Source organism: Python bivittatus, unplaced genomic scaffold, assembly GCF_059951505.1.
Source record: "Python bivittatus isolate LINGU-HERP-01145 unplaced genomic scaffold, Pbiv_v1 ctg000340_np1212, whole genome shotgun sequence".
NCBI lineage: Eukaryota > Metazoa > Chordata > Lepidosauria > Squamata > Pythonidae > Python > Python bivittatus.
The window spans coordinates 22,365,778-22,378,111 of NW_028277056.1; the positions used below are offsets into that span (position 1 = coordinate 22,365,778).

Genomic DNA, 12,334 nt, shown 5'->3' on the forward strand with positions numbered 1-12,334 from the left:
TTTGCCCATGAAATTCTGGTCAAAGATTTGAGGCTTGGTCGTTCTCAGAGTTTTAACCAGGGTGAAATGTGTCCCCTAAAGGCAGAGATTCCACAGCCTAGGAGTCACACAGGGGAAGGTCCTTTCCAAGTGCCAGAAAAACAGGACTTCTTCAGATTTTAAAACCTGAACAGGCTAATAGCAGAGAAGTAGTCTTAGTCAAGCCTTAAGTCATTTAAGATATTAAATTGCACCTGATAAACAATTGGCGACTAATGCTGGTCCCTCAGGAGAGGAATCAAACAATCCCTATATCTTGCACCAATTAGCAGCCTAGCAGCCACATTTTTCCACCACCAGCAACTTCCAAACGTTTTTTTAAGACTGGTTCTCAGAAGAATAAATGGTGGTAGTCAAGTAGTCAAGAGGCAATTGCCAGATTGAACTAGGCCAGGAAAAGTCATAGCAAGCCACCAGTTGTGATTGGGCAAATGTGCTCCAATCCAGTAAATCCAGTGACAAGTGAGAGTCAAGTAGCATTCCCAGGCTGTGGGCTTGCATCCAACTCTTTTCCAGCTTCTATTTTTCATTTAGAAATGTGATTGTTTCAAAGGTGGAAATCCAACTTTAGAGCATACATTAAATTTGGCTGCAAGTATGGTGAACTAATGCCACACGTGTACGTAGGGAACTGTTTTCCTAATCAGTCTTGTAGCACAGCTTTTGTGAAACACTAATGAATTCAGGAATAGCCACTACCATTTAGAATGATTTGAATGAAAACAAAAGCAAAAATGAGATCAAAATTGATACCATTGTTTCTCAGGCAAGTAATATAAAAACACTCCTTAAATATTGTGTTCATGACCCAAGAAAATCTCAGGCCATTTAGAACTATAGAAGTTGTATGAAACTTTTAGCAAAACAATGGGTTAGCAGAAACAAACACATTCCCCTCTCTGGGCCAAATTGTAAGGGATCTTACTCTGATGGAGGTTGTGGCATAGAGCAGGGGGGTTAATCCTTCCTCTGTGTGTTACTTCTCTAGAGTGAATCTGTCCAAGACATTTATCTCTAATGATACTTCAGCAGTAATGCCAACAACATGTCTTCAAGGGACATTAGTGCCCTGATACTCTGAACAAACTAGGTTCAAAGAAGTACTGTCCTCACCTCATGAATCACCTGTCTATATACATACTTTTGTGCACTTCTAAGATTTATGAAATGCATCTTCTGTTAGACCATTAACCAGTAGACCATTAAATAAATGTTTCTAAAAAGTTTGAGGCAAGCTTAATTTCTTGTAACCTCATGGACAGTTCTAATAGCAACTATGTATTAACTGTTGGCTATTGTCTTCTTCCAGGATGTTTTTCAACTTCCCAATCACGCTATAGGCCTAATATTTTCTCACCAAAGTGTTAAGGCCATTTCACAGGTTTAACAGACAGAAAGATGGAAAGGTAGCCTTCATTGAACTAATGTGTAAATTAATAAATTGGGGAATTTCCTTTACAAGCAAATACCATGGCTTTAGGTAATTGGCACCTAATTTTAAAGCTGTCATTAGCAAACGAAGCCACATATTGAGGCATCTAGGCTACAAGACACAAAAACGGAAATATGATGTCTTCATTTTTCTAAGAATCTAATATAGGTACTTAGTATTTTACAGGGTGCGTGTGAGTGAGTGAGTGAGTGAGTGAGCGATACTTCGACTTCATTAGTAGGCAAAGCTGCTTTCTTGCCTCCCTCTGTGCACGGACATATTCATTCCTCACTGCCTTAAAGTTAAGGGGCCTTTAAGTACAGTAACTGATTATTTTAACACAGTGATTCAGAGCAACTGCTGAATCAACTGGACAGGAAGCAAGTAAAAGCGTAGGCAGGTAAAGTCATGCAGTGCAATAAAATCAGGAAGTATATGACCTCAACCAAAAACAAAATAGACAAAACTTGGGAGCCTGATTCAGAACCTTTTTAAGACTGCGAGAGTCCATGGGCAGAATATTCATTTGAGACTGTTTATTTATACTTTTTTCTCATGAATCCTCTGTCAATGTAACTTTTCTCTCCAGAAGTCAGAAGGAGAAACACTGTAATAACTGTTATGGTTGCATTTTAACTGAATAGTTTTATTGTTCTGAACGAATTACTGTGTCATGTTCAGTACTTCGTGCATGCCTAGACAATTTCTCTCTCAGCAAAAAGATTTCAGTCAGGTTTCATAATGAATATGCTTCAGACGTGGAAGCTACAATGTTGAGCTGGGGGGGGGGGCTGCAGGGCGGGCGGGGTAATCAACAAACAGACATTCTGAGAGTTCTGACCTGAAACTTTCCCACCTTGGTAATTTGGCGGGGCTACTATTATCCTGTTATCTCAAGTCAGCCAGGATGGTGAGAATTGTTGTCCAAAATGTCAGGCTGATAAAGGACTATATTATATCCAAATGGAAAACATGGGCACTTCTAACCATGAACCTAAATATATGCTGAAGGAATATGTCATGGGCATTCTTAAATGATTCATTAAGTATGCTATTATGGGGCTGTCACTGTACAGGAGAAAGGCACATGGGCCAATTCTCTCACTGACAGAGAGAGGAAGTTCCCATTATATCATAAGTAAGTGATTTCCTTTTTATCTTGCTAATGAATGAATTTGAACCAAAGCCCACAAGTATTTATCATTTCAATCACTACAAATATAATTTATATAATTTAATAAGCATCACAAAATTAGGCACCAGTTAAAATAACTTCCTATCCTTCCTAAACATATCTTTTTAAACGTTCACATCTTATTATGAAGAAAGAAGGTGTCAAAATGAAAATGCCAGTGACAAAAGTTAGAACTGATTCCTATGTTACATTTATAAATTTTCATATGTCTGTGGAATTGGGAGGGAGGAAAATAAGAGGGCTTTATGTTGACTGTCAGTTGCTTGAGAACAACAACAGACAAGGTGACTGCCATTAGGTCCCCTGCATGGTCTATGTATAGATATTTGGTGGCCACCAATAGAAACTAGATCCTTTGATCGTCTCCAATTTAGCCTAATAAGAGCTCTTTGCTGTAGATGCCCGGAAAGTGACACGTTGTTCCAGAATGACATTCTTATTTGAATGCATAGATTCATCCTGTGGCCTTGGGATTGCATGTAGCTCATCATGGAATCAGGCATGTCCCCTTCATATTTCCTGAGTCTGTTGCATATCAACAACAAACCCACATACCACTGCTATCCCATTTCTTCTATACAAAACTCTGTGTGTGTTGTATGTGTAGGAAATAATGATCTGAGGGTTTACATACTTCTAAATTTATTTTAAACTATGAGAGGATCGGGATCACCATATGTGTTTATGTTAAAATGTGATAGATTAATTAAAAGGAATAATGTTAATATTAATTTGTCACACTTTCTCCATATCCTCTCCCACCACACACATACTTTAAAAATATGTTTATATAGTTCCAAGCTTGTTTGCAATATGGCTTCCAACATACTATTCAACATTAGTGTAGTTCTTGACTCAGTAAATATTGTGCACCCCTGTCTAATGCATAAATCACTCTGAAAAAAACATAGGCACTATTTCAACAAGCTCTTGTTTGATTTCTTGTAAATCTTCCAACAATATTTTATTTTCGTGAAGATTTTAAACACAAGAGAAAGCTATAAATCTAATTTGAAAATGGCTCTATTAAAAATTAATGATTTGACATTTCCTCCTTGAATATTAAATATGTGACAGAATGCTACAGTATTCTTTCTGATAAAATATGCTGAATTCCTTTTACTACAAGACAAAAATCACAATGAAATTAATACAGCCATCTCACAAATTCTTAAATAGTGGACATTGAACCAGATATTCCAAGTCCATTTCAGGACATCTTTATTCAATATATTTTTACTTGGAGGTGACCTATTTAATCCTGGGGAAATAGGTTATCTTGTCAAATAAGTGGTTTCTTTCTCTATGCAGAAGTAACTGTAATCCTACCATATAACCTCTGGTGTAGGAAACGCTTTCACTTTCATAGAAAGTCGATAGGACTTCTTGCCAGACATAACATCCAGCATGTTTTTTTGTCGATGCTGTAAAGTGATAAATGCTTTATCTTTAAAGAAAAGAAAAAAAGAAAGAAAAATCATGTTTTAAAGATAATGATACTGGTGAATACAAAGTATGATATAAGCAATATAATTTATACATGAAAGACTATCTGAGGGACTGCCAAAATCACTAGGAATACTTTTGGATGCAAAGAGCAATATAATAAGCCCTCTTCAAGATGCCCTCACTAATCAACCAATAAAATCAGGGTTCTCCTGAAGAATTCCAATATCGCTTGCAACATAAAAACAATGCAAACCATAAAACACATTAGTAAGTAGCCTGAGCATAGTTATTAATAAGTACAGTATACTTATAATAAGAACATATGAAATTCATTGCCCTGTGGACTTGAAATGAAAGCTACATTTAAAATACTGAGGCAGTGGCATGAAGAAGAAACTCTCCAGTGCCTCAAGCAGCTGCTTTTAAGCCAGAAGCAAAAAATGTTCTAGCATTGGCATGTCACACATAGCTATATCCTTATTTATTTAATCAGTTTATACAGTTATGACTCTGAGTGCACATGACAAACCGACTCAAATTGGAAAAAGCACAACATAACGATGGCCTCATCTAACCTCTAGACCCCAATCCTTGCCTTTGGAGTATGAGTAGCTGACATTTGAGGCACACAAACTATGTCTTACCATAAATAAGAACTGTTATGTTATCTGATTTAAGCGATGGCCCACTCTTAACATTGCAAATGTATTGGCCTTTATCTATATCATGGACTTTATCGACAACAAGGATGCTATAGAATAGGTTGGGTCCATCTTTTCTTTGTACAATGCTTCTACTAATGGTGCCTCTTTTGCTTGCCTAGACAGGAGAAAAAAATAACACAGGATTTATTACTATCAGCAATTTTTAGTTGGAATTTAAACAGTGGTCACAATTTAACATGCAGCTCCAGATTAGAGATAATTTGCTGTCCAGACAAAGATTGCTTAATTGGATTTGGAAACTGTCCACTAATTGATCTTGAAAGGTAATTCTTCAAAAGGGCACACAAATCTACATGGACAAAAATGTCACATGAGTTGAGACTTATGAATTACTTTATTCCCATTCCCACTATTTGTGAAATGGTTAATACTCTTCTGCATGCTTGAAAAATTATAATTCTACGGTATCTGCCGTTTTCATAGCCAAGACATAAAGGAATTAATTGAGTTTTTGGGTCTTGTCTGGGGCCAATTGGCTGTATTTAGATAAAATACATATGCTGTTGGATGGAAATTCAGCAGATTTATCTTTATAGGAGGGGCATTGTGACTTCTAATTCTGATAAAAATCAAGTGAGTTACAGGAACATTTACATAATTTAAATGAGCCTGACTCCAAAATCTCTGCACCTATTTCATTGGCTTTATTCCTTTAGATATTTTAAAAACCCACCACTTCACACTGGCTTTCCCCAGCTCCTAATTCCTCCCTAATAGTTCTATTTTAATGCATGGTTTGGGTTAAACTTTAACTCCATTTTCATGCTGTTTTTATGTAGTTCTTAGACATACAATGATAAAAACATTGAATTGGAAGGTATCTAAGAACTGAAGATCATCTAGTTCAACATCCACTCAGTGCAGAACCTGCTATTTTAGAATGATTTTACAGGGTTCATAGAGCAGTTTTTTCTATAATCAGAAGCAGTATAGAAATGCTTTTTATTACTATATGTATCACTATCAATATCCATAGTATGACACAAATGTCTATGCTAAAAATTATTAATCATCCTTCAGCATGTAAGCAGGGAAATTATTTTGGACTGAAGTCTGCATTCAGACTTGTGTGGTACACTCAAAAATGGGTAGAACCAAGAAAAATGGGAGGAGATCTGGTAGCAATATCACATCCATTGGCCTTCTGTATGTATGTAGATGGAAGGTGGAAGTTCTTCTATCAACAAAAGGGAAATTATTATTAGTGGACCTTTTGCAATGTAATCTTAAGTAAGATACTTAAGATATTTACTTAAGATATTTAAGATACTTACTTAAGATACTAAGTTTGAGTTATCCCATACATACAGTACATCAACCTTATTAAGAACCAATAGCAGTGACAAGATTTTCTTGGATATATGGCAGATATTTGTACAAGGCTGAACATGCTAAAAATGTGGTGAAGAAAAGATTGGTAACCATATTTTTGGCATTGTAGAAATAATTTGCTCAGGGAACAACTGAAATCTTGAACAAATGAACTAGTATCTTCCTGAAACTGAGTTGGAAGCCCACTTTGAGGAAGTCTATTATAAAATAAAACCCTTTGACATTGTGTAATAAGTATTACTAATCATGGCACCTAAGAAATTTCCAAGTTTGAAACTTTTAAAAATAAATTTGTTATTATGAAATATCCACAGTGAATTTATGCAACTACATTAGGTAAAGTCTTGCTCATTCAATGATGCAATGAGTTGGAAAAGAAAATGAATCAAATAACAAAAATCAGCAAAGGGACAATCAAATAAGTAAACTTATCTACATAAAATTCTTATTAGGTCTGCTTCTAATTAGTGTTTTAAAAAGAAAAGAAAAGAGCACACACCTCACCAGGATAAGTCCATGTAATTTGCACTCTGGTGTTCCAGGCTGCAGTGATACTACAGTTGAGAACAAGACTTTGTCCTTTGAATAACTTCACTGGTTTTGAATCATTCACCTGGACACTAATGATTTCATTGTCTATGTAATGCAAGAAAGCAAAATGAACTGGATGGTTGATTAGTTAAACAGATAGAAAGAAAGACTGAGGTGAATAGAAAAATACTTACTTAGCCTATATGTCAGGTATTTGGTGCTATATTCATGACCATCAATAGTAGTTTCGCAGCTAAGAAGCCCTATGAATTTGTATGTTGCTTTTGGAATTATGAAGCCTTTAGTGTTATCCCAGATGACTGTTTTCCCATCAGGAATGATAGTTCCTCCTGGCATCTGAAATGAAATTCATGCATTATTTCCCTCTTTATTTTCTTCTTTAGTACTTATTTATTCTAGAGGTAATAAATGATTAATATCATTTATATGTTTTATAACATTTTATGAACAGAAAACATCAAGCAGTTGTAGAATATGCCTCTTCTGTTGCACACACTGATACTTCTGCTGTTTATGAAAACTGCACTTGAGTGAGGGTATCTTGTGCTTGTGGATATTTTCTTCCTTCTTACAGCTCCATTTCATGCAACCCAGCTTAGAGAGAAGTCCCCAAACACAAGTTTTTTAATGTTTTTTTGCCGGACCCTGGGTTTGCTGGGATAATGCAATTAATATAGCTTGATAGAACAGTACCAGGTAAACTGAAAATCTTTTTGCCTTGCTTCATAAAAAATTGGAAGCTCTGGGTAGGGGCAGATGTCAACTTAGTGACTGATTGATTTCAAGCAGAGAAACAGTGCACTAATTGGCCTACCGCTCAGCTGTTGACTAGCATGGACAGAGCGATGGTTGACTAAAGGTGCTCCTCAGCTACAAACCCATGAACACATTTGGACCACGGATGATGAGAAGGCCTTGGGGGCTGCGGTTAAAATATGTTGGGAATGATTTGCATTTGGCATGGACGATGATATTGCAGAGGTCAGTAAACCATCTAATTATGACACAGAAGATTTCTGATAACTTTTTGGTCTTTTAGTACAGTAAAATATTGGTTTAAAAATTTGACTATTTCATGTCCCACCACCCCCAAATTTCATTATTCATCATGGTGCAAAAGCCCATGGGACTTTCCAAGCAAAATCCCCCTGCTTTGAATTTCCTGTTGACAAATATGGATTATTCTGAGTATTTAGTAAGAAGTGGTTCTCCTTTTATTAGCAAGCACATCACATACATAATGGCAACTTTGCCTCTGAATTTGCAACATAAATATTTTTTATGTGAAAGGCAGTTTTCTAAATGGGATATATCTGTGCCTTTAGAGCCATGCCAGATAAACCCAAATGACTATTATTTGTAGTAGAAAGAATTGGCAATAAATAAAATAAAATATAGTAGATATTTTAGTGGTCAAGGGCTGCACTTAATGGTCCTGTGGGAAGGGAGAGGCAATGAGGCAGTGTCATGGGACCACACCACAAATATGTCTGGGATTTTCCTTTTTATTATTTCCAAATGTACAGAAGGAAATAACTTATGTAAAGGGGGTCAAGCCTCTGCCCATCCGTGTATCAGTCCATCAGCAAGATTAACCTCTGAAAACTGAACAAACAGGATCATAGTCAGTGTGGGAGACAAGCCAGCGAAAGAAGTATCAAGTCCAAAACTGGTCTGAATCAGGCTGGGAGTTGTGGAGAAAAAAGATCCTTCCAACTTCCCCCAGTGCAACCCTCTGGGAGAGGTAGCTGGACAGCAGCTTAGAATGCTGCAGGCTGTTTAATTCTGAACCCTCTCCCTTCTGATCACTTGACCCGGAGCAGAGAATATGCAAGTTGCCCTGTGCTTCCCTGGGCACAGATGCAACACAAGGGGAGAGCAGGGACACAGGCGTACATGCTAATGCTTTATTCTGACACAGAGAAGAACATGTAAAGGGGTTGGAAAGTATTCCAGAAGCCATGCACTGTATGGTTTTTCTACCTTGTTTCTGTTTGTTTCTAAATAATAATAATAATAATAATTATTATTATTATTAAAAATCTATGTGGTCGCTAAGAGTTGACTATGACTTGATGGCACATAATCAGTTGTTGTTATTATTATTATGCTGGGAGGGCTGTGTGTGGGGGAGATGGATCTTCTTCTTCCAATTAACTATATTAAACCTGCTTTACGTCCTGTGCTATTTACCCTGTTGGGTATCTATATGTGCTAATTGTTCCAAATGCAAACCACAATTTTTGATAGTCTATGAATGCAGCATTAGATACTTTTGAAATTCAGTTCATCTACTTAGAGAACTCAATGATAGAAACTGCCAGCCCCTCTTAATTACCGATGCTTAAAATTATAGCAGGTCTACGTTCTCTTCCAAATCTCTGCTCAGAGCAACTGTGAGCAGAAATATCTCCCACGATTTCTCAGAAGCAAGACTTTCCATTAGTAGTGACGGTGGCATAGCTACTGAAAATGAGAGGTGTTTCTTCATTGCATCTTCCTGTGGAAATCAGTGCGTAGGAAGCCCTTCAGCAGACTGCTGAAGGGGGGGATTGTGTAATGACACAGGAATCCACCCTGAACTAATATTGCATGTACTGTACACATACAAGTGACCAGTTTTCTTTTTGTGACCCTGAAATGCATAGTTCCTGTAATGGGTTCCTAATCCTTGTCCTTTACTCATCTTTTCCCTCTTTGCTGGAAGTTGAAGTCCACTCATCTTAAAGTGGCCAAGTTTGGGCAACACTGACTTAAAGAATCTCACAATGGCTAGGTTCACAAATTGTGCCAAACCATAACATGGTTGCTTCATTTTGGATTAATGTGTTATGAGGTTTGTAACCTGTGGTATGCGACTTAAATCAGGCGCTCCTTGTTCCAAACTGAGGGTCACAAAAATAGAGGGCTAAAACAAAAACAAAATTTGATTTCATACATTTTAATTTAAACTTAATAGAAATTAAAAACTGTTAATATGATTACTGTCCAACTATATAATCAATTTTCCCCTGCTCCCACATTAGAAATTACAAGTGACAACTTTTGGAAGTACTTGGGAAGTACACCCAAGACTTTTGGGTACCATATTTTGTGTTAGGAACTCTGGTTGCATATCGCTGGCTTAGAACAAAATTAAACAAATCATAGTTTAGTGCAGTATGTGAAGTCTAGATCAACTTATTCACTCTCTGTGTTTTAAATATAAATGAACAAAATTACCATAGCATGTTGCTTCATACACTGATGCAGAAGCTGTTGTATTCCTTGCTCTCCAATTTTGCTTTCCCCAGCCTGATGCTCTCCAAATGTGAGTTCTGGACAAAAGCTCCCATTATCCCCAGCTAATACAACCATTGGCAAATTGTAATTCAACACGTATGGTGGCAGTAACTGTTGCAAGAGCTGATTCTAAGTGATAGGTGAAATCAGTGGTTAGGAGCAAAGGTGTTTAGCTGCATTTGCTGTGCCTGCACACATTCTCACTTCTCCTGGAAGTGGGAAAGCAATCCAAACAGATTTTTCCAAACGGATGCCCTCCAGATGATTGGAGATTACAACTCATAATTCTCTATCCACCACACTGGCTGGGAATTTTGAGAGTCATGGTCATTTCTGAAGGGTATCAGGTTGAAGAAAGCTGAAGTGGAGGACTGTATAACCAGATCTGGTCATTATTATGAATAGTGAATATTATTTCTTTAATTTCCTACTGAATTTGACAGTCTTTCTCAAGCTGATGCCCTCCAAAGGTTTGGTACTACAGTTCTTATCTTCCCATGGCATGTCCAGCACAGATAAAGGTGTATTATGAATGAAAAGTGGAGGCTAGAAAGCATGAGTTTATACTCTACTGTTGGGAGGGGAGTTGTGCATATGTTCACAGATGCTGGAACTGGAAACCCCAGGAGTGCTTCTGAAAAAGACACATCACCTGAAATCAGAATGTAAAAAATTGCTAAGATGGAAGAAGTTTCTAACTATCAGCCTGTGTTCTGCCTAGATTCTATTATCAGGGAATACACGGTTTGAACTGCACAGGGAGGCACCTCCCTTCATTCTCTGTTATTTTCTTAGACAATAAGATGTTTTAACAGAATGAGCAACGACATAGCTCATATCACAGTAGAATATACTCCCTTATCTTTGCAGAATCTGCTAGGAAGCCATAATAACTATTGAAATAATAGGAGGAGCGTGCCTTACAGTACACACACTGCCTGCTATTTTATAACCTACTGGCTGACGTTCTGGAGTGCTTTGAATGCTGGAGATTATATTGTGGTTCCTGCTGCCAAATACAAGCATGTCCCTTTTGTTCCCTGAACTGATTTATCACTACATATATAGACACTGACAATAAGCAGCATGTTAACCCATTGATTCAGGAGATTCTGTCAGCTATAAACTAAGTTTAGGCATAACTTATAAAAAACAATGGAATAAAATAGGATGTTTTTGTTTTGTAGTCCATTTGCTGCCATCTTAGCTCTGACTACAGAGGGTACAAGAAGAAAAAGAAAAGAGTGGTTCTGTGTACTTATATAATGTCCCTATAGTTCATTTTAGCTATACAGTATGTGTTTCAATCCCAATGAAAAATGCACAATTTGCGGTCACTTCAAGCACTAGGTATAATCCCTCCTCCTAAAGTATTTGCTAAACAATTGTAATTCTTATTGTGGTCAAAAGAGAAAATATAAACTACATGGGAAGCAATCATAATTAAGACATTTAACTGACCTGCATAACTGTAGCAAAATCCGATTCAAAAAATCAATTCAAGAAAAAAAATTAAATCGGAAAATACATATGATTTAATTCAAATGTATGAATCACGTCATCAGAGTTGATAAATCTGATTCAGAAAAATCTATTTCTGCACAAAAGCAGAAGCTTCAAAATTGTCCAGATATCACTCTTATGGTTTTATTCAATTTTCTTATTTGTTTCAGAAAGGTGATTCAGTTCAGAAATTTGCCTCTCTAAATCAGTGTTTCTCAACCTCAGGAATTTTAAGATGTGTGGACTCAACTCCCGGAATTCTCCAGCCAGTGAGAGAGAATTATGAAGCTGATAAACACTGCTCTAAATCAATCTTTTGAAACATACTATTAATTAATTTGATCAGTACTGCATGCACTAAGTTTTATATAAGCTTCAGCTAGTTTTTTAAGGCTAGCTTTACCTACTTCTTTGGTGTAGGTTTTTTGGCACACCATTCAAGGGCTGATTGTGATGTTTAGGTTGAAGGAAGTTCTGTGATTTTGTTTTAGCCTAATTAAAAGAAGGGCCTATAACATTTTATTAATTCCTTACAGATGTCTTTAGATACTTTTTAGAAGCACTGACAAAATACACATTTCAAAATTATGTACTTGCACTCCATAGATTCAGGACAAAATACAATTTTAAAACAACCTTGTTATATATCCAGGCTCATGGCTCCACCAGTAGTAAAAAGTAAGGATTATGGGAAAAACAGGAAAAAGTATGGTGCTAGATTTTTTTCCCCTTAGAAAGTAGAAGAAAGAAGAGTTACTTTACATTTTATAGAGAAGGATGGAAGTTAAGACCAGGCAACAGGTTAACTTGAATCTATATTGAAGT

General features: G+C 36.7%; 1 protein-coding gene across 2 annotated transcripts in view; it reads right to left on the reverse strand.

The window, feature by feature from the left end:
* The window catches only part of FLT1 (fms related receptor tyrosine kinase 1), a 124,365-nt gene that overhangs the window by 85,964 nt on the left and 26,067 nt on the right, over positions 1 to 12,334 (reverse strand). For both annotated transcript variants that reach the window (XM_088140696.1, XM_007426892.3), the window contains exons 5-8: positions 6,898 to 7,060; positions 6,672 to 6,808; positions 4,760 to 4,934; positions 3,996 to 4,113 (exon numbers count right to left, since the gene is read on the reverse strand). In XM_088140696.1, coding sequence (XP_087996822.1) covers positions 3,996 to 4,113; positions 4,760 to 4,934; positions 6,672 to 6,808; positions 6,898 to 7,060 — 593 coding nt within the window. The remainder of the gene's footprint in view (positions 1 to 3,995; positions 4,114 to 4,759; positions 4,935 to 6,671; positions 6,809 to 6,897; positions 7,061 to 12,334) is intronic.